The following is a 20,493-nucleotide window of genomic DNA, read 5'->3' as shown; positions in this document are numbered from 1 at the left end:
TTCCCACCTGCATTAGCTCTTTTTTGCTTCCTTTAAGATGGTTCTGTATTAATCTAGGGATAGTTTGATGGGATCTTAGGCCTTAAATACATGTTATTTCTCAAGCTAATACAGAATAGTAGAATTTTCTTATTAATGAAAGATACAAATAAAATAGTTTGATATCAACAACCTACACTTACCTGTACAAACAAGATGTCACGTATTTAAGTCACTATTCTTAACCTTTTTTCATCATAGACCCTGTTGAGAATCTGATGAAGGCAATAAACCCCCTCTCCTCAAAAATGCAAAATCAAACAGAAATTTGCATATTATTTTAGCATGTTCATAGACTCACAAAAGTCTACAGATTCATAATCTAAGTAATAATAAAATGTAACTGAGAATCATTGAGATACATATAATTGAGAAACTTTGTGATAGTTTGAGTAAGTTAGTTATTAGGTAAACGGTAAGATATTCATAATCGTTGTTTACAAAGCCTACAGTATGAATTTCTTTACATATATTTACATTCAATGTCTTCGTCTTATCATGGAAGCACATCCTCTTTGATTAATCCCTAGAAATTTTTCTTAACATTTGCTAAAGTATCATGCTTCGACGTTTTATGTTTGAAGCTAGGTCAGACAGTCAGGCTAGTTGCCTCTTTCTTTTTTTTTTTAATTTTGTGCATTTATTATTTATCTCTGAGGACGTTCAGTGTGTGTGTGTGTGTGTGTGTGTGTGTGTGTGTGTGTGTTCAGGCTAGTTGCCTCTTTCTTTTTTTTTTTAATTTTGTGCATTTATTATTTATCTCTGAGGACGTTCAGTGCGTGTGTGTGTGTGTGTGTGTGTGTGTGTGTGTGTGTTCAGGCTAGTTGCCTCTTTCTTTTTTTTTTTAATTTTGTGCATTTATTATTTATCTCTGAGGACGTTCAGTGTGTGTGTGTGTGTGTGTGTGTGTGTGTGTGTGTGTGTGTGGAAGATTAGCCCTGAGCTAACATCTGTTGCCAATCCTGCTCTTTTTGGTTGAGGAAGATTGTCATTGAGCTAACATCTGTGCCCATCTTCCCCTACTTTATATGGAATGCCGCCACAGACAAGCGGTGTGTCGGTCCGCGCCCAGGATCCGAACTGGTGAACCCAGGCCGCTGAAGCAGAGTGCACGAACTTAACCACTGCGCAACCGGGCTGGCCCCAGTTGCCTCTTTCTTTTCTCCAACCAATGTGACTCAAGGAGGAACTAGTCAGGGGACAAATGGAGCAGATCACTAGCAGCCATCTGAAAGCTCTGCAGCTGAGTCTAAGGATTATCGCAGCCCAGTCAAGACTATGAACCAAGTTGAATCGTCCCTTCCTATGAACCCTTTTCTCTTCTTTTAGTACCTCCTCCATATTCAGCTGTCTAGCTTTATTCAGCACAGGATAGCAATCTGCCCTAGTAGAAACAGCACTGCCCTAGGAAACAGGACGTCTGGGTTCTGCTTGAGTTTCTGCAAGTGACTAGCTGTACTAAGTTTTCAAAAGTTTACTACCCTTGATCTTTCAGGGTCAAACGACAGTGGAAGTCACACTATAACTCTACATTCTTCTCTGGCTTTGAAGTTTTGATCCTAAAACTAATCAACACTAAAGAGTTAGTAACTTAATATATTATCTCTACAACATTTTAAAAAGAAGTTAAGATAGGGGACAATGCTTACTACAAAAGAATCACTCTTTAATGATGAACTCTAGGGCATTAGTTACAGTCTCTTTACTCATTCTTCAAACTGCACTATTTAACAGCTCTTATTCTTCTAATACCAAGCACCCTACTCCTACCTCCAAAACGGTACAGCTAATTTTACACTCTAAAAATTTTCAAAAAGATCCTTTTTTATTTTTAAAAAAATCATTAAACTACATTGATTTGTGTAAATCTGATTAACACAGATGACAATTACACGCTGTTTGACAGGATCAACAGTGGAAGAAGAAAATAAGACAAATCCTGAAGCTTACCTGCGAAGCCGTTAGTGTTTCCAGTTTCTGAAGTCTCTGAAGGACATTCTGCATGTCCTCCTGCAGTCGCATGAGCACAAGGGCAATCTGCTCATTGAGGCTGCCTCTCGACCCTCTGTCTGAACCCCAGCGTTCGCCATCACCTCCACTCCCCACTTGCCGACCCTTCGTTCCTTCGCTCAATTGCTGCATCCTATGCCCTATTTTAAGAAAGCAAAATAAGTTAGTTTTAAATAATTCTTATAAAAGTAGAAACAGTGTGCTTTATTCATTTTCTTCTGTTATTTCTTTGTGCTCTAAATCTCCAAAGTGGAGTAGAAGCAATAAAGAAGAATATAAAATATTGGGATCAAAGAAGTAGATATATAAACTTCCATTTATATTGATATAGTCTAAATTTTTTCTTGCTAAGGTTTTATAATGCACTTAATATACTAGTGCAAGACTAAACACATATAATTCTCAAATAATATACATATTTGTGGTGCATTCTCAAAACTTCTTTACTAAAATGGTAACAAGATTGAAAAAATTTGAAGACTGCTTCTTTAGAGTATTAAAAGCTACACTAAATAGGTATGTCTTCCTCTCTGGTCATTTTTGGTTTTATCACACTATAAGCCTCTCGAAAGGTTTTTAAATGTGTTTTTCTTATTATAAATTCCACTATATTATGTAGATATTGAAATCTCACTACTATTAAGATTTTGTTATATATCCATCCATTCTTTTTTCTAAACATATATTTACAGAATTGGCATTACCCCTTATACATGATTTTGTATCCTACTTTAAAAAATATTATAAACATTTATCTGTATCATTAAATTTTATTTCAAAAACATTGAAATGGCTACATGAATTTCCTATTAAGACTATGAAGTATGAGGCTGGCCCGGTGGTGTAGTGGTTAAATTTAAGCACTCCACTTTGGTGGCCCAGGGTTCACAGGTTCAGATCCTGAGCACAAACATAACACACTGCTTATCAAGCCAGGCTGTGGTGGCGTCACATATACCAAATAGAGGAAGATGGGCACAGATGTTAGCTCAGGGCTAATCTTCCTCAGCAAAAAGAGGAAGATTGGCAATGGATGTTAGTGCAGGGTCAATCTTCCTCACCAAAAAAAAAGACCATGAAGTAGTAATTTACTCAATCATTCTCCACCTTTGGATAGTTAGGGCAATTCCAAATTTTTGCAATTACATATAACATTGCAACGAATGTCTTTCTACATAAATTCTTGTCCAAATTTCTGCTGATTTCTTAAGGACACACAGATTCAAAGAGGAAGAATTACTGGGTCAAAGGATAACAACTTTGTCAAGGTTCTTTTTTTTTTTTTTTTTTCAAAGATTTTATTTATTTATTTTTCCCCCCAAAGCCCCAGCAGACAGTTGCATGTCACAGCTGCACATCCCTCTAGTCGCTGCATGTGGGACGCGGCCCCAGCATGGCCAGAGAAGCGGTGCGTAGGTGCGCGCCCGGGATCCGAACCCGGGCCGCCAGCAGCGGAGCGCGCGCACTTAACCACTAAGCCACGGGGCCGGCCCATCAAGGTTCTTAATGAGTGTTGCCAAGTTATTTTTCAGAAAGGCTCAAACAGTTTTATACTGCAGTGTATAAAAGGTACTACCATGTTACCCCACCCTTGCAGAAATGGAATATTACAAGTTTTTACATGTTTGCTAATATAATCAGTAAGTATTGTTTGTTCTGCTTTAAATAATAAACAGGAAATTTTCTACGTCATTGCCCTTCAGTATCCTGGAACCCTGTAACAGCAGTGCTCCCAAAACTGAATTTGCATCAAGCAGTTGTAAGAGAAATGGAATTGGAGCTGTCTGCTAAGTTAAACCACAAAGAGAACACTGAGGTGCTCGGTACCATCTTCCAGAAGACTTCTACTCTTGTATCAAAAGGAAGTAAATTTTAAAGTGGTCCTTCATAGAAGGACCACTTCAGCTATTGATATGGAATTTACATGGGAAAAAAAGTAGGAAGTCCAGTTTGAGGCTTAGTTTTTTTCCTGCATCCTTAAAAGCTTGAGATATTTCGGGATGGCTTATCAATGGTTACTGATGATGCTAAAGAACTATTCCTGTCTCTGCTCACTTTACTATATCCTATATAATATTCAGCTTTCAAACCAGCCTTCACAAAGACAGGATTAAGCAGACCACTCCCATGTTATAGTAATCCCCACCTCCAGTCACTCTGTCCAATTACCGTACTTTTTTTTTTCCTTCAGAGCACTTATCACCATTTGCAACATATCTGAATTATTCATGTATTCACTGGCAGCTTCCCTTTCCTAGAACGTAAGCTCCAGGGAAGGAAGGACTTTGTCTTGTTCTCTACAGCATCCCCAAGATCCAAAACAGAGCCTGACAAAGAACAGGTGCTGAGTAATATTTGTTTAATGCTAAGGCAGATTTACTAAGAAGCTCGAGAAGCTTAACTTCAGGGTTTTGCTAGTTGGACTGGCCCCTGTGATTGTGAGGAGTTGCAGCATGCTGCAGGTGGGGTGAAGCCAGGCTGTAAACAGGAAGCCTGTCATAGAAATCATTTTGGTAAATTCCCTCAAGAAAGGGATCTGAATCCAAGGCTCTAGTAATATACTGTGATCTTTCTTTTCCTAGCTAAATATTCACAGTTTTGTATGTATTCAAATGGCTATTTTTTAAACTTTAATTTTAATACTATTAATTCTCTTTTTTCCTGCCATGTCTTCATTTGTTTTATTTTATGTAGGTTTTTTTCAACCAGATACACAGATAATCCTTTAACTTTCAGGACCTCATGAAATTATATAGAGATTTTCCTTTTTTTTTCAGGTGTACAACATAATGATTCAATATTTGTATATATTGTGAAACAATCACCAAAATAAGACTAAAGATCCGTCACCATACAGTTACAGGTTCTTCTTTTCTTGTGATGAGAAGTTTTAAGATTTACTCTCTTCGCAACTTTCAAATATGCAAAACAGTATTAATAACTATAGTTGCCATGCTGTACATTACATCCCCATGACTTATTTATATTATAACTGGAAGTTTGTACCTTTTGACCCCCCCTTCACCCATTTTGCCCCCACCCACCCCTCACCCCACTCCACCCTCGCCTCTGGCAACCACCAATCTGTATCTATGAGCTTGTCTTTCCATTAATTCTCTTTTTTGACAGTACCTATTCATTCCTTACTATGAACAGTTATAAATTAATATACTTACTTTTCTTCCCCACTCAACTCTTTATTCTATTACTTCATCACATTACTATTCTTAATGTTTACCTTTGTATTGTTAAATATTCTTTTATCTCTATTACTTGACTTGTCAGCTTTAAATATCTTTTGACTTAAGCAGGGAAATGTGGAAAAGACAAAGAATTCAAATTTTTACCTATAGTAGGAAAAAAAAGCAGCAGCACAGCTGGAGCAAGCAGTAAGTGATTGTCCACAAGGGTGATAGAACATAAATGTGGCTACCTCAAAAAATTGCATAAAAGATGTAGAAACAGAAATGTTTTCCCCCATAGCTTCAGAGAACACATTATTATGTCTGTGGAGTCAAAGGGGAAAACTAAACATAAAGTAAAATGGTCAGATGTTATGGAAGGATAACTTTTATTTATTTATTTATTTTTTTTATTTTTTGTGTGTGTGAGGAAGATCAGCCCTGAGCTAACATCTGTGCTAATCCTCCTCTTTTTGCTGAGTAAGACTGGCTCTGAGCTAACATCTATTGCCAATCCTCCTCCTTTTTTTTTTTTCCCCAAAGCCCCAGTAGATAGTTGTCTGTCATAGTTGCACATCCTTCTAGTTGCTGCATGTGGGGGCGGCCTCAGCATGGCGGAAGAAGCGGTGTGTCAGTGTGCGCCCGGGATCCAAACCCGGGCCGCCAGTAGCGGAGCGCGCGCACTTGACCGCTAAGCCACGGGGCCGGCCCTGGAAGGATAACTTTTAACATTCCCTTTGCAGAATGATAGTTCTAATGCCTCTTCTACCTAGAACCTCCCCATTTCGCTAATCAGTTTATAAAGATAGTCAGTGAGAACAAAAAAGAAGTATACACACCTCTCCCTCTTCTGACATTAGAGAATTCCTCATTTTCTCCACCCCGTCTCTCACGGTGTGGTGCTCCACTGTTACTTCTGCCGTCTTCTCCTCCGTGCTTTACTTCACCTTTTCCTTCAACTGCTACCTCCTGCATATCCCCAATGTTGCCATTTCCAGTAGATACTTGAACAGGTTCAGGAAAACCAGAAGTTTCCAAGGGCTGATTGGGATCACCACCCAAGTAATATTGAAATGGTCCATTATTTGATGTAAAGCTGTCTAAAGACTACAAATTTAAAACAACACTTAGTTAAAATCCATAAACATAAACCATATACCACATATTTGCATGATAATAGAAGAATTACTATTTTTATGAAATGTTTTTCATGTTATTATAGGAAATATTCTTTTTCTAAAAAATTTTTCCAATTCATATTCTGCTTCTTTTATGTAGGGAAGAAATGGGATAGGAATGATTCGTCCATGAGCAAAGAATTGAGATGTTCTCGCAGCGAATTGTTCTTGTGAGTCAGTCATTCATCCAAGAAACATTTAAATGTCTACTCCTATCCTAGTTATTATGCTTAACTCTAGGGATACTATGAAGAAAGAGAGAGAATCCCTGTCTGCAAGAAGCTCCCAGTCTTAGTAAGTGAGGCAGAGAAGTAAGATTATAACATTGATAAGTGTTACCAAGATGTACAAACGGTGCTATAGGAGCTCACAGAAGGGGTGCCTAACTCACACTGCGGTTGGATGGAGGCTTGGTCAAGACAGGCCTCCTGGAAGAAATGATATGAACTAAGACTTGAAGGACAAACAAGCATAAGCCAAGTCAAAGGTGTGGTAATGATGACAACATGTACCAATAAAGTAGTAGCAGGATAGAGGATGATTTGAGAACTCTGAGATTACAGAATCAGACTTAAAGACTGAATGTGGGGAGGAAAAGAAAGGAAAAGCCTAGATGGTTTTGTGATACTCACCAAGATAAGAAATACAGAGGATAAGGAGGTTTCAGGGGGACAGAAAGAGACAATGGTATAGTTACAGGTAAGTGAAAATTGAGGTTCCTAGGCAAGATGTCCAATAGGGCAATTAGAATTCAGAAAAGAAATCTAGGTTGGAGATATCACTTTAAGAATCATTAGCATGTGAGTGGTGGTTGAAACTAAGGGAGTGGTAACTAGGGATATACGCCTGAAGAACACCAAATTAAGGGGTCAACAGAGGAAGAAAAACTCCACAGAGGAAGCCCACAAAGGGCCCAAGAGGTGTACCTAAGAGTTTAAGAAACTCTTAAAAGAATGGAGTGATGGAAGCCAATGGAATATTTTCAAGGAGAGAGTAGCTAATATTATTTAATGATACTCAAGTGAGATACGAAATATAAAGCATCCATTCAAATTAGCAACAAAAGCATGTTGGCATGTATCTGAATGTGAATAAATACAGTGAATGAACAACAGAAAGCCTGGCCATGAAGGGAAGGAGAAAGATAAGAGAACAGTTAGAGGGTATCACAAGGTTGAGGGAGTATTTTCAGTTAAAGATGGAAGGGATATGTATATGTGTATAGCTTGAGAAGAAAAAACTAGAAGAGGAACAATGGCTGGGAACAGTCTAGAGGGTATAAAAGATGAAGGTCTCCAAAAAGGTGGGAGGAAATATGATACAAAGTAGAGAAATTGGCCTTAGTTGGGAAGAAGAACATGTCTTCCACTGAGGTGGGAAGAAAGGCGGCAAGGACTGAATGGGTGTAGCTTATAGTCAGGAAGTTAAAGCAGCAAATGTCAAGGCACGAAGTTGAAGGAGCAACAACCTAACGGCTTCTATCTTCTCTGTGAAGCAGAAAACAAAATTATTTGATGAAAGCAAGGAAAAGGTGAGACGGGACAAATGAGTATCAATCCCCTACTCACATCACCAATTCTAGTAGAACTCTAGCTTCTTACGCTTTAGGTGCTACTCAAAGTGTGATCAGTAGACTAGCAGCATCAGCGTTAAAAGGGAACTTGTTGGAAACGCAAATTCATGGGTTCCACCCCAAACCTACTAAATCAGAAACTCTGGGGTTGAGGCCCAAGAATCTGTGCTATAACAAGCTTCCCATTAAAGTCTGAGAAGCACTGCTTAATAGATAAGAAAAACGTGTAAGACAAGGGGAAAAAACCCTAAAATGCTTCTTTCTCTTATTCTCTCATCTTAGCAATCTAACCCACCTGACAAAATTCCAAGTGCACTGGTCTGCACTGGTAACGGATATCAGATGTACATGTGTATATATATAAAACAATCTCCAAGTCTCTGTTTCAGTTTCAGAACAGTACTTTCAAACCATTATCTATTCCACTAAATGGTTATTCTAGAATGTGGTTTATTTTTAGCTTCTGCAAAGCAATAATGGCTAATAATTCAATCCTTCAAAATTTCAACCTTTTAGAAAGAGATAAGCTACTCAACTTATTTAAACTGGACTGAAAACAAAAAGTGTGAAATTAGAAAACTGACTTTTTTTTTTGCAGGAAAGATTCACCCTGAGCTAACAACTGCTGCTAATCTCCCTCTTTTTTTTTTTTTCCCTCCCCAAAGCCCCAGTACATGGTTGTATAGCCTAGCTCTAAGTCCTTCTAGTTCTTCTACGTGAGCCGCCACCACAGCATGGCAATTGACAGACGGGTGGCGTCGTTCTGTGACTGGGAAACGAACCCGGGCCACCGAAGCAGTGAGAGAGCCGAATTTTAACCACTAGGCCATCAGGGCTGGCTCAAAACTGACTTTCTTGTAAACAATAATTGTTTAAGTGAGAGGAGGCCCTTGAAGCATGAGCTCCTCTATCACCTCAGAGACTTAGCAAAACCAATGGGCTATAGAGCTCTCAGACCATAAGCCCCATAGAAAGGACAGAAACCAAGGGAGTACTATATATACCAAGGTAGAACCATTGCTGTATTCAAACAGCACTATAGACATCCTGAAAATAAAATTCCAATACTTACATTTTTTAAAAATAATGATTTATTACAGATCATCTGTCATGGATAAAGAAGTTGAAAATAACATTAAGATTGAGCTTAGATTAACAACAGGTCAAGTAATAATAAAATAAGATTTTAATTATACTAGTAGATTGGCTAATATTTCAATGGATAAGACACAGAGATGAAGCTTGGGGACAAAATGAATAATGGCTCTTTATAACAGGTAATAAAAGCAGTCATAAGGAAGTAGAGTAAAAGGAATTTATGATGAAGTGATAACTGAACTACAGAGCAATAATAATGATGGTGCAACTGCATGTAGAACATAATTTCAACATTCTCATAGAAGAAGGGAAAAAAAGGAAAGAAAACTTATATAGGCAACATTAGTTAGAAAATAAAATACAAGGAAAAAGAAATATTCCACAGACAACTATAATGCTCATTTTAAAACTTTTTATTATGGGAAGTTTCAAACACACTAGAGTAGAATAGCAAACACCCAGCCTCAGCAAGTATCACTTCAGGGCCACTCCTGTTTCACCTATCACTCCCACGCCATCCCCAGGGAATTACTCTGAAGCAAATCCTAGACATCATATTATCAGGCTAAACACTTTATTGCAATAAGATAAATATATCAAAGATTAAAAAAATATTGCTTACTCTGTATATGTGTGTGGGGGTTAGGGGGTATACTTAACTAACACATTAAAGAGGTTATTATAAATTCTTAAAAATACTTTTATGAGTGGAAATTAATAAGAAAAGGAAAACATTCAAATCATAATAGGCAAACAATAAACGTGATATCAGTTGTCCACAAAAAGAACTTGAAAAGCACCTTGATTCTCAAGGACTCCAAAATTGATAATAGAGATTAAATACGTTTTTAAAAGAACCCACCTAGGAAATCTGTGGAAGACAACCTATAATTAACCTAGACTTGGTGAGGGTGGTGGTGAGGTGAGGCTGTACCGTATCTAAGTTTTCCTTCAGGAAGGGACATCTGAATTAAGGTTTAAAGGATTGCAGGAGTTCACTCGGTGAACAGGGAGGAGGTAAATTCCGGTAAAATGAATGCAAAGATTCTGATGAGAAGGGGAAGGGACTTGACATATCAGAGGAACAAAGAAGGCCAGGGCGGGTGGCGGGCAAAGCCCAAACAGGAAAGTGGTGTTAACAGAGGCCAAAAAGGGAAGTAGGAGCCAGCTCAGGCAGGGCCTCATGGAGGATTTTAGTCCATGAACTGATCTACAGAGAAAACAGGAGCAAGCCTAGAATTTACTAGCCAGATATCTACTAAGATTAAGCCTCACTCACATTTTTTTCACCAACCTTCCCCAAACAAATCTTTTTAAAAAGAGAAAATAGAGGCTGGCCCGGTGGCGCAAGCAGTTAAGTGAGCGCTCTCCGCTGCGGCGGCCCAGGGTTTGCAGGTTCAGATCCTGGGCGCGCACCGACGCACCACTTGTCAAGCCATGCTGTGGCGGCGTCCCATATAAAGTAGAGGAAGATGGGCATGGATGTTAGCCCAGGGCCAGTCTTCCTCAGCAAAAAAAAAGAGGAGGATTGGCAGATGTTAGCTAAGGGCTGATCTTCCTCTCCAAAAAAAAAATTTTTTTTTAATTAAAAAGAGAAAATAAAAGGGAATCTGGATTTTTATCACTTTTCATTTTTCACTAATTTCAGTTCATTCTCAGTTTGACCTCCTTACCATTGTTCTTCCCATCTCTGCTACTCACTTGTGTTTGACTTTAGTCAAAAAGTATTTTGTTTATGTGTTTTGTTTTTTTGTTTGTTTTCGGGGTTTTTTTTTGGTGAGGAAGATTAGCCCTGAGCTAACATCTGTTGCCAATCCTCCTCTTTTTGCTGAGGAAGACTGGCCCTGGGCTAATCCGTGCCCATCTTCCTCGACTTAATATGTGGGATGCCTGTCACAGCATGGCTTGATAAGTGGTGTGTAGGTCCACACCCGGGATCCAAACCTGCAAACCCTGGGCCACCGAAGCAGAGTGCGTGAACTTAACCACCATGCCACCAGGCCAGACCCTGTTTATGTGTTTTTAAAGTCTGAAAAAGCCAGGAGGTAAGTTTAATTGCATTATGAAATTTAAAAAAAGGGAAACGCAAAGAGAAAAAGTTAAAATCATTACTTTAGGGAGGCAAAAAATAAATGATTTTCTATAAGACAAACTTCAACTGTGTTAGAACAGGAGGGGGAGAGAGTGAGGGAAGGATGCAAAACACCAAACATAAACACGGCTGTCAAAACCATCCTAGTCATTATCAGAAAGAGTTGTCAAAGAGAACAAAAAGCTCACTTATTTTTAATAATTTTTTTCCAAATGTTAGCTTCCAATACTAAATCTTAATTAACTGAAATTTGAAAAGTATTTCCACTTAAAATTTCAGTTTGACATATTAAAGTCAATGTGAAGAACTGATCTGTTTGAAAATTATTCAATTTTCTTGAATGTTAATCAATGTTTCAAACATAGGGACTAGCGTAAGGAGTTTGCCCTCTGCCTCCCCATCCCACCTCTCTCAGAATATTTATAAATGTAAGTATATTATAAATTATAATATTTAAATATTATTTTGAATATACAAGAATTTTATAAACTTTTCAATTCACAAAAAATAATGTAAAATATACGTTTAAACATTTTAGAGGTATGTTTTCAAAGTGATGAACAGCACGTACACCTGCTATGAACAGAAGTGAGACACTGAATTCTGATATACCACTTTGAAAACTTACCAATTAAAAAATGTCATTTTTACCTCTTCTTGTCCGAATTGCTCCATCGAATCACAGTAAACTTCGCTGTCTGAATCACTCGTCAAATGCTGAATTCCTGAAACATCTTCAACATGATCATCATTGATATCTAAATATGAACAAACATCCAGGAAGAATAATTATTCTCTAATTGAAGAAAAATGCATTTATTCCATTTTCAAAATTTATCAGCTCTGTATTATTTTCATACTGGGACACAAATTTAATTTACCAAGCCACACTTTTTTTCTTTTAACTTACCAAAACTTTAAATTTAGTTGATAATTTTTATTTGAAAAGATTACAAAGTATTTTAACATGGAATTATACAAAGACACAGCCAAGATAAAACCTTAACACAACTTAATAACCTTATAAGAGAAAACTACCTACCAGCTAGGAGGCCTAAATTTGGATGCAACTAGGCAGGTTTGTTTGTTACATTAACAAATGATACTTCTTGGTTTCTCGACTGAATTGCAGCAATGTTAATAATTCACCACATACATATTATATTATAGGCTCACCCCTAGAGCCCTAAGATATGAAAAGACTATAACTTACCTTGCTGATTGGAGAACAAAGGTATCATATAATCAGAAGTTTCGGTTAAAAGAAACATCAGGAACAAAAGTAAAAATTTCAAAATTTTGTTTTAAAATGCCATATAAAAACACAACAGAAACGTCTTAATAAAAATATAAAAGCCCTGGCCCTATATTAAAACACCCTAAGATATTACTGAATAAGAAGTTTTTTAAATTCTCAATTGCTCCTAAATGTTCTAAAATTATTAAGAGAATACTTTATTCACAGGAAAGAGGCTGGACAAATAATTATTATGGGACAATACCTTGGTGAATGCAGACAGCAGTTTTTCCAGTTTGCTCCAAGTTTTGATCTACAGGTTTTACTTCTTCAGCACTTCTGTCATTCAGGGAAGAACTGGCAGGAATATCATTCTGTACCTCCTCAACAAAGCTGTCTTTATCATAGCCGTTAGTGACAACGATTTCCAAATTCTTATGGTCTGTGGGTTTCTTCATCATTTTCTTATCTTTTATGTGAAAATGGAGAGAGTCATAAAAGTTCACAGTAGGTCAACTTCTATATACTTTGTTCTAATATCAAGTAGGCATTTCTCCAACCTACCATATTCCCTTCAAGGGTTTCCTACTTGGATCAGAGAGAGGGGGTGCTCCCTGAAACAGGGTTTATTATATGCTGAGAGCTCACCCAAACTGTATAGGTTTCAAAACTGCTTCAGTTGCCTATGAATTTTCTAGAACCCCTTTTGAGAGATAATCTCCCAAGGTCTTTACACTCCCTCAGCACAGGCAAATTGTTCTACGAGACCCAGCAGTACAAAGGGGTCCAAATGGCCAATAAAAAAGACCTTTCAAAGAAGGTATTATTCACCACACCTTACCGGAAAGTGAAGGCAAAATTAAGTTGTGCAGCTTGTTTTAGGGTCTTTCTGCCTCCCCTTTCTAACACAGCCTTCCCAAGAATCACTGATACTCTTACCAGCAAGGCCCCCTAATGCAGTACCCCATGATTCCAATGTTCCCTCTTCATCAAAACTTCTGCCTGTATCCTATTCTCTGGATTCATTCTATTCTTTTTTTTTTTTTTAATTTTTTATTTATTTATTTTTCCCCTAAAGCCCCAGGCGATAGTTGTATGTCATAGTTGCACATTCTTCTAGTTGCTGTATGTGGGACGCGGCCTCAGCATGGCCGGAGAAGCGGTGCATCGGTGCGCGCCCGGGATCCGAACCCGGGCAGCCTGCATCGGAGCACACGCACTTAACCGCTAAGCCACGGGGCCGGCCCGATTCATTCTATTCTTGACAAGATATTGAGAATTTAACTTGTCTCCTCTCCTTGGTAACATATGCATATTCATATTGGGAACAATACCTTAAATGAATATATTTCTAATGCAGCATTTCAGGTATTATATTTGGAGGAGTGGCCTATTCTTGTTAGCCTTCAATTGACATCTATTCCATCTAAGCATAAGGCTGGCTACCCCTATACTCTGTAGTAGAGCCCTCTGGTCTGCAGCAAATGTGGTTATAAGGTCAACAGTCCACATGCCACCACACATATACAATGCCAAATCAGCCCAAACCTCTCCATGTCCTTTTATCTTATTTAATGTACAACTATTAGCCCATCATTCAAAGATTACCATCATCACTGTGTTCTGCTCCTTTCACTTCTTCTTGGGCCTCTTCTTCCTCAGACTCAGCTCCGCTATCACTGCTTTCAGCTTTCCCATTCACAGTTTTGGCATTTGAAGTAGAAGTGAGAACGTTACCAAGATCTAAAATACAAAATGACCACTTAATCTCTAATGCTATAACACAGGATCATGCTGTAATTTACAAATAATACTGTAATTTGCAAATACCTAAAAAAACTATTTTGAAGTAAAAAGTTACAATTTTGATATATAACTATTCTTTTCTTTGACTATAAATATACATACATTACATAAATAAATTCCTTCAATTATCAGTTTACCACAAAAATGATAAAGCTATCTTAAATCTTTCTTGAACAAGGCAGAGAGGATAAACTATTTTTAACTTAACATCAATCAAAATAGTAAAGTTAGAGATGAATGATCTTCTTTATACATGGTAAATAAAGAGACAGTTGCTATATGCTAGCACACTGCAAACATAAATATAATATTATTGCCCTAACAATAATTTTATCAATATTATAGTTGGACTACATTTAAGAAATTTTTTATCCTTTCATTACCTCTAGGGTGTCAGGTGCACAAGTTACTTTATTATGTCTTTATACTTACGCTCTTTTTTAAAAGCATCAGTAAATGTGATCAATCACTTAAAAAGGCAACTTGTCCTATTGCCCAAAGTCATACTTGAGAGTAAATACATCAGGGTTTCTCAAATATTAACATGCATAGGAATCACCTGAGATCTAGTTACAACGCAGATTCTGAATCAGTAAGTCTGGGGGGATCTAAGATTCTGCATTTCCATAAGCTCCCATATGATGCCAATGCTGTTGGTTACTGGACCACATTTTGAAATGCAGGGAATTACATTTTTATCAACTCTTTAAGATAAAAAGGCCTCCTAAGTGGCTACTGGCCAAAAACAGTGGTCTTCCTCCATAAACTTTTGGGCTTTATTTTCACTTACGCAAATGCATTTTGGATGCTTCTCTGCATCCCAAATAACATATTAAATTTCAAAATCTCCATACATCTTAAACAGTCAGGCCTATGTTCTTATTTAAGTCTACCAAATCAACAGAACAAACGAGTAAAAATCCAACTCTATCACAGGCATTGTGTTCTATTTTCTCTTAGAGAATCACGGTAGCAGCATAGTTTTTGAATCTCCCTTACTCTCCCAGACAACCAGAAAAAGCAAGAATGACAACAATTAACAAAAAAACAGGGCCGGCCCCGTGGCTTAGCGGTTAAGTGCACGCGCTCCGCTACTGGCGGCCCGGGTTCAGATCCCGGGCGCGCACCGACGCACCGCTTCTCCAGCCATGCTGAGGCCGCGTCCCACATACAGCAACTAGAAGGATGTGCAACTATGACATACAACTATCTACTGGGGCTTTGGGGAAAAAAGAAGGAGGATTGGCAATAGATGTTAGCTCAGAGCCGGTCTTCCTCAGCAAAAAGAGGAGGATTAGCATGGATGTTAGCTCAGGGCTGATCTTCCTCACAAAAAAAAAAAAATACCCACCACCCACAGACATATTCAACAAAACTAAGTAACAGGGAATCCCCAAATCCCCCATCAAATGGATGGTCGTAGCAAAACCACTTGACAGCAGCAAAAGCAGCATCATAGCAGTTCCGTGATGAGGGTTGTAGAAAGCACAGAGAATTACTAAGGAGCCCTACTCAACGTCCAAAAATCAATGAATGTAATCCATCATATTAACAGACTACAGACAAAAGCCACACGATTATAACAATAGATGCAGAAAAAGTACTTAACAAAACCCAACATTCTTTCATGATAATAATGCCAAAGAAATTAAGAATACAAAAGAATTTCTTCAAACTGATAAAGGGCATCTAAGAAAACTCACAACCAAGCATCACTTTTTATGTAAAAAGACTGAATGCTGTGCTCCTAAAATAAGGAACAAGACAAAGATGTCTGCTTTGCCATCTCTATTTAATATTGTACTAGAAGTCCTAGGCACGGTAGTTAGGCAAGAAAAATTAATAACATGCATCCAGATTGGAAAGAAAGAAGTAAAATGGTCTCTGTTTGCAGATGACATGCTCTTATATGTAGAAAATCCTAAAGAATCTACAAAAAAACTATTAGAACTAATAAATGGTTCAGTGAGGTTGCACGATACAAGATCAATATAGAAAAATCAATTGTCTTACTATAAGCTAACAATAAACAATCCAAAAATGAAATTAGAAAACAATTCAATTTACATAGCCCCAAAGAGAATAAAATACTTAGGAATACATTTGACAAAAGAAGGTGTAGGAATTATGCACTGCAAATAACAAAATATGAACGAAATTAAAGATCTAAATAAATGGATTGGAAGACAATATTGTTGAGATGACAATACTCCCCAAAATAATCTATGATTCATTGCAATCCCTATCAGAATCTCAATTGGCTTGTTTGGCAAAAATTGACAAGCTGATTCGGAAATTTATATGGAAACGTGAGGGATCCAGAGTAGCCAAAACAATCTTGAAAAAGAACAAAGCTGGACGGCGCCTACTGCTTGATTTCAAAACTTACTACGTATGTATATTCTGAAAAAGCCTGTGTGACACAGATATATCTGTTCTACTGGACCTAAATGGCTACTTTTAACACGGTGCTTTGTTAAAACAAAAAAAGTCAAGATTGCAAGCTGCCTTGCAATTTGGCAATATCTTATAAAATTGCAAACACTCGTCGAACACCCGTATCCTTTGATCCAGCAATTATACTCCTAATATTATTTTTTACAGATATACTTCCAATATGTAAAATGACATTTGTACATGGTTCCTTTCAGCAGCATTTTTGAAGATCAGAAGAGGAAGCAATCTAAATGTCCATTAGAATGGTACAGGTTAAATAAACTATGGTACAGGTCCACACCCTTACTACCCTTGGATCCAGATATGATTCAAAATCCAGACTTTTCTAATTTTGCAAAGGTCATACACTATATATACTGTATATTATATAACACCTTCAACAGTGTCTAGGCAGCTTTCACTAAAAGAAAATTAAGATTTTTGCATACACTATATATACTGTATATTATGTAACACCTTCAACAGAGTCTAGGCAGCTCTTACTAAAAAAAAATTAAGACTTTTGCAGCAAAACATATGAATAGTCACACTAAACAGGATAAATAAAGACTTAAAATAGCCTCCTGTCATTTTAGGCCAGGGTTTGCTCCTCAAGTAGTTCATGTCAGGACAGGTTTTGCTGCCAAATGAGTAACAAAAAAACCTTTAGTTTAATCAAGGTTTTTTTCCCAATGCTTTTGAATTATTAAATTATAGCTAAGGGACTGTGGACCTGAGCCTTTATTATTATTATTAACTCTTCTTTGTTTTTATAATTAGCTGTTGAAACATCTCTGCCTCTGACCCTAAAGCAGGTATACTAAAGCCAAGTCCAGATTTCTTCCCTTCCACATCCTAATAACATGCTTTACACAGAGAAAACACTTAATATTTTTTCTGAATTGAATACGCATGAATAAGGAAGATTATCTGTTAATATTTGACTCTTCTAGGCAAATCAGATAAACAAGGAGTGGTACAGAGGTATGCACAGCATGCAATCATTATCAGTTACTATGGCCAACGCGCACCACAGGCCTTACGACAGGACAGGATGATTACTGTTCTGAAACACTATAATTTCCATCAGTTACTAAAAGATGCCTTGTAAATAGGGATGCCAGAAAAAAAAGGGATACCATATATTAAAACATATATAATTTTCATTTAAAATGACTCTTAGAGGCTCATTTTACTCTGCTTTCTAAAAAAATTTGAAGAGCAAATGCTTACAGTTAATACCAGCAAATCAGCATATCATTCAACTCCTGCTAGTACGCGAAAGACAAGCCTTTCAATTCTTCACTGAGAATTTTAGCTTGCTACACTATAATCAAACCACTGCAAACACATCCACTTTAAAGTTAGCTAGAAAATCATTTCAGCCACAGTATTGCTAATATAATTCATAAAGCAAAATAGAAAATATCATCCTTCAAAATAAAAGTATGAATTTTGTTATAATTTTGCATGTACTAAGTGAACCACCTGTCATGTTCTCATAACTTAAGAGTTAAAACTTAAGGGTTTATAATATTTTCAAACTTTAATGTGCTTCCTTGGAATGAAAACTTGAGTGACAAGCTTATAAGTTATATAAATTTGTGCAGAATTCTTTGGCATGTAAATTTTAAACAAAATTTTTACATGGATTTCATTATTCCTACCTTCTAAGTATCTAGAGATTTTCTCCAGTCGGACTGGCATGTGAAAGTAAAAAAAAAATTTAGACATATAAATATTAATGCATATCAGTTACTGAATTAAAAACTAGGTAAAATAGTCCAACCTGAGGTTAAATCAGAACTTCTGCCACTCTTTTTGTCCTCTACAATTTCATAAAATGGACCTATGACTTGTAGCAATTCTTCAACTTTCTCAGTCATGGGCATAGTTTCAAGAATCTGTAATCGAAAGAAACAAATCTTGTGAAATCACCAACAATCTGACCTACACTAGTATCAAATAATATAATATTTACAATTCATTTATTGATAATTTTGAGATTTTAAGTTCATTTATAGACTCTCAAAGTATCTATATTAATCACATACTTAACGTATATACTCACCTAGACAAGTTTCAAGTATATTAAAGATTTAAAAGTGCTCTCATTTTGAAGACTATTTTACATAAGCTTCATGTAAAATTTTACACAATAATCTATTAATCATGCATTAAAATTTAAGGGCACTAATGTTAAATAAAATACAAAACTGTGGGGTTAGTGTAAAATTCTTATGTCTGTTCTTTAACACTAAGGTAAATTTCTAAAAGGGCACGAAAGTAAAGTAGGAAATGATACCACTTTCACACACCTTCATAACTATGGGCCAATTTAGAATCATCAAATTTAAAGAGCAAGGTAAATTAACTGAAAAGGCATTCAAATAAATAGCCATCAACCGGTGACTAATAAAAAATATTAAAGTACTTCCATATATGGAAAATTTTGCAGATATTATTAAGACTAAGGTTAGCTCTGTGTGTGCTAATTGGAAAAACATATATAAATTTTCTTTACATGCAAAAAGCCAGTTGTTGCACAGTATGTTTCATATGACACCATTTTGTTTTTCTCTTTAATAATAAAAGATATGTGAATGAAAAAAACCCAAACATCAAAAGAAGTGTAAATGAAAAACAAGTCTTCCTCATTCCCTCCGTTTTAACTCTTTAGTTGTAATTACTTTTAATTGTATTTTGTAGATTGATTCAGAAGACATATATGTCATTCTTGCATATATTTTCAGCTTATATGCAGTTTTACAGTGGCCACTTGTATCTTTAGATTTAACAACAACCTCGGACTCATTAGTCATTCCCCCAGATTTATTGTTCATTCAACGACTATCTTTTTTTTTTTTAATTATTTTTTTGAGGTCTTATTTGTTTACAACAGTGTGCAATTTCAGGTGTACATTATTATACATCAATTTCTGTATAGACTGCATCATGCTCACCACCAATAGTCTAGTTTTTATCCGTCACCATACATATGGGCCTCTTTACCCCTTTCGCCCACCTTCCCACCTCCTTCCCCTCCGCTAACCACTAATCTGTTCTCTTTATCCATGCGTCTGTGCATCTTCCACATACGAGTGCACATTCTTTCACAAGAGAATGTAAGCTCAATGAAAAAGAGCCTTCATCTGTTTTTGGTCACTCCTGTGACCAAAAGTCACAATTCTTGTTCAAGTTAAAATTCTTGTTCAAATGACGTGCTTTTATTTTTAAACCAGATACAGGAAAGATCATCAGTAGTCTATGGTCATTAGCAACTCGGATATGATTCTGAGCTGAGATACACCCAGCAACACCACCACCATGTGTGTTTGTGGGCCTGGGAGTGGGGGGTGTTGAGAGAAATTATACAGAATGAACTATGTTAACAATAACTAGTTTTGGTGATTATAATTTAATTTTATGGCTCACAGTAAATTATCTAATTGCTGTTCCTGTCAACGGATGAGAGTGAAAAGAATGCTTTAATCATAAAATTACCTTTTTGCTAAAGAAAATACTTCTTATTGTAAGGCTGGGGCCACTAGGGAGAGCATTTTTATAGCTTATTACATATACATGATTTGTAATATATTTGGATTATAATAGTAATTCCAAGAATTAGATTCAAACCAAGAATTGGAACCATAAGGTAATGTTTACTTTGATATGACCAAAGACACAGCAAATAAATGGTAGAGATATGATTCAAACACAAGTCAGCACCCTTTACACTATTCCACACTGGAAGAGTGTATATAAACACTTGATTGAGCAGAATCTGGTAAGCCTACCACATATCCCACCCTGACCCCTACTCACCACCTCCTTTGATCCTC

At 36.7% G+C, this 20,493-nt stretch overlaps 2 protein-coding genes across 6 annotated transcripts in view; one reads left to right on the top strand and one right to left on the bottom strand.

Annotated features, from left to right (window-relative positions):
* The window catches only part of MASTL (microtubule associated serine/threonine kinase like), a 58,154-nt gene extending 56,150 nt beyond the window's left edge, over nt 1-2,004 (top strand). Inside the window, exon 12 of one of the 2 annotated variants that reach the window (XM_058532663.1) lies at nt 1,946-2,004. In XM_058532663.1, coding sequence (XP_058388646.1) covers nt 1,946-2,004 — 59 coding nt within the window. The remainder of the gene's footprint in view (nt 1-1,945) is intronic. The other variant, XM_058532670.1, reaches the window with a different exon arrangement.
* ACBD5 (acyl-CoA binding domain containing 5) overlaps nt 1-20,493 on the bottom strand; it is a 43,184-nt gene that overhangs the window by 10,860 nt on the left and 11,831 nt on the right. For 3 of the 4 annotated variants that reach the window (XM_058532674.1, XM_058532673.1, XM_058532672.1), the window contains exons 5-10: nt 18,441-18,555; nt 14,018-14,152; nt 12,675-12,878; nt 11,824-11,930; nt 6,071-6,338; nt 1,990-2,189 (exon numbers count right to left, since the gene is read on the bottom strand). In XM_058532674.1, coding sequence (XP_058388657.1) covers nt 1,990-2,189; nt 6,071-6,338; nt 11,824-11,930; nt 12,675-12,878; nt 14,018-14,152; nt 18,441-18,555 — 1,029 coding nt within the window. Of the gene's footprint in view, nt 1-1,989; nt 2,190-6,070; nt 6,339-11,823; nt 11,931-12,674; nt 12,879-14,017; nt 14,153-18,318; nt 18,352-18,440; nt 18,556-20,493 lie in introns of all 4 variants that reach the window. The other variant, XM_058532676.1, reaches the window with a different exon arrangement.

The sequence above is a fragment of the Diceros bicornis genome, chromosome 36, assembly GCF_020826845.1.
Source record: "Diceros bicornis minor isolate mBicDic1 chromosome 36, mDicBic1.mat.cur, whole genome shotgun sequence".
In the NCBI taxonomy this organism is placed as follows: Eukaryota; Metazoa; Chordata; class Mammalia; order Perissodactyla; family Rhinocerotidae; genus Diceros; species Diceros bicornis.
This window is presented reverse-complemented; position numbering and strand designations above follow the sequence as displayed.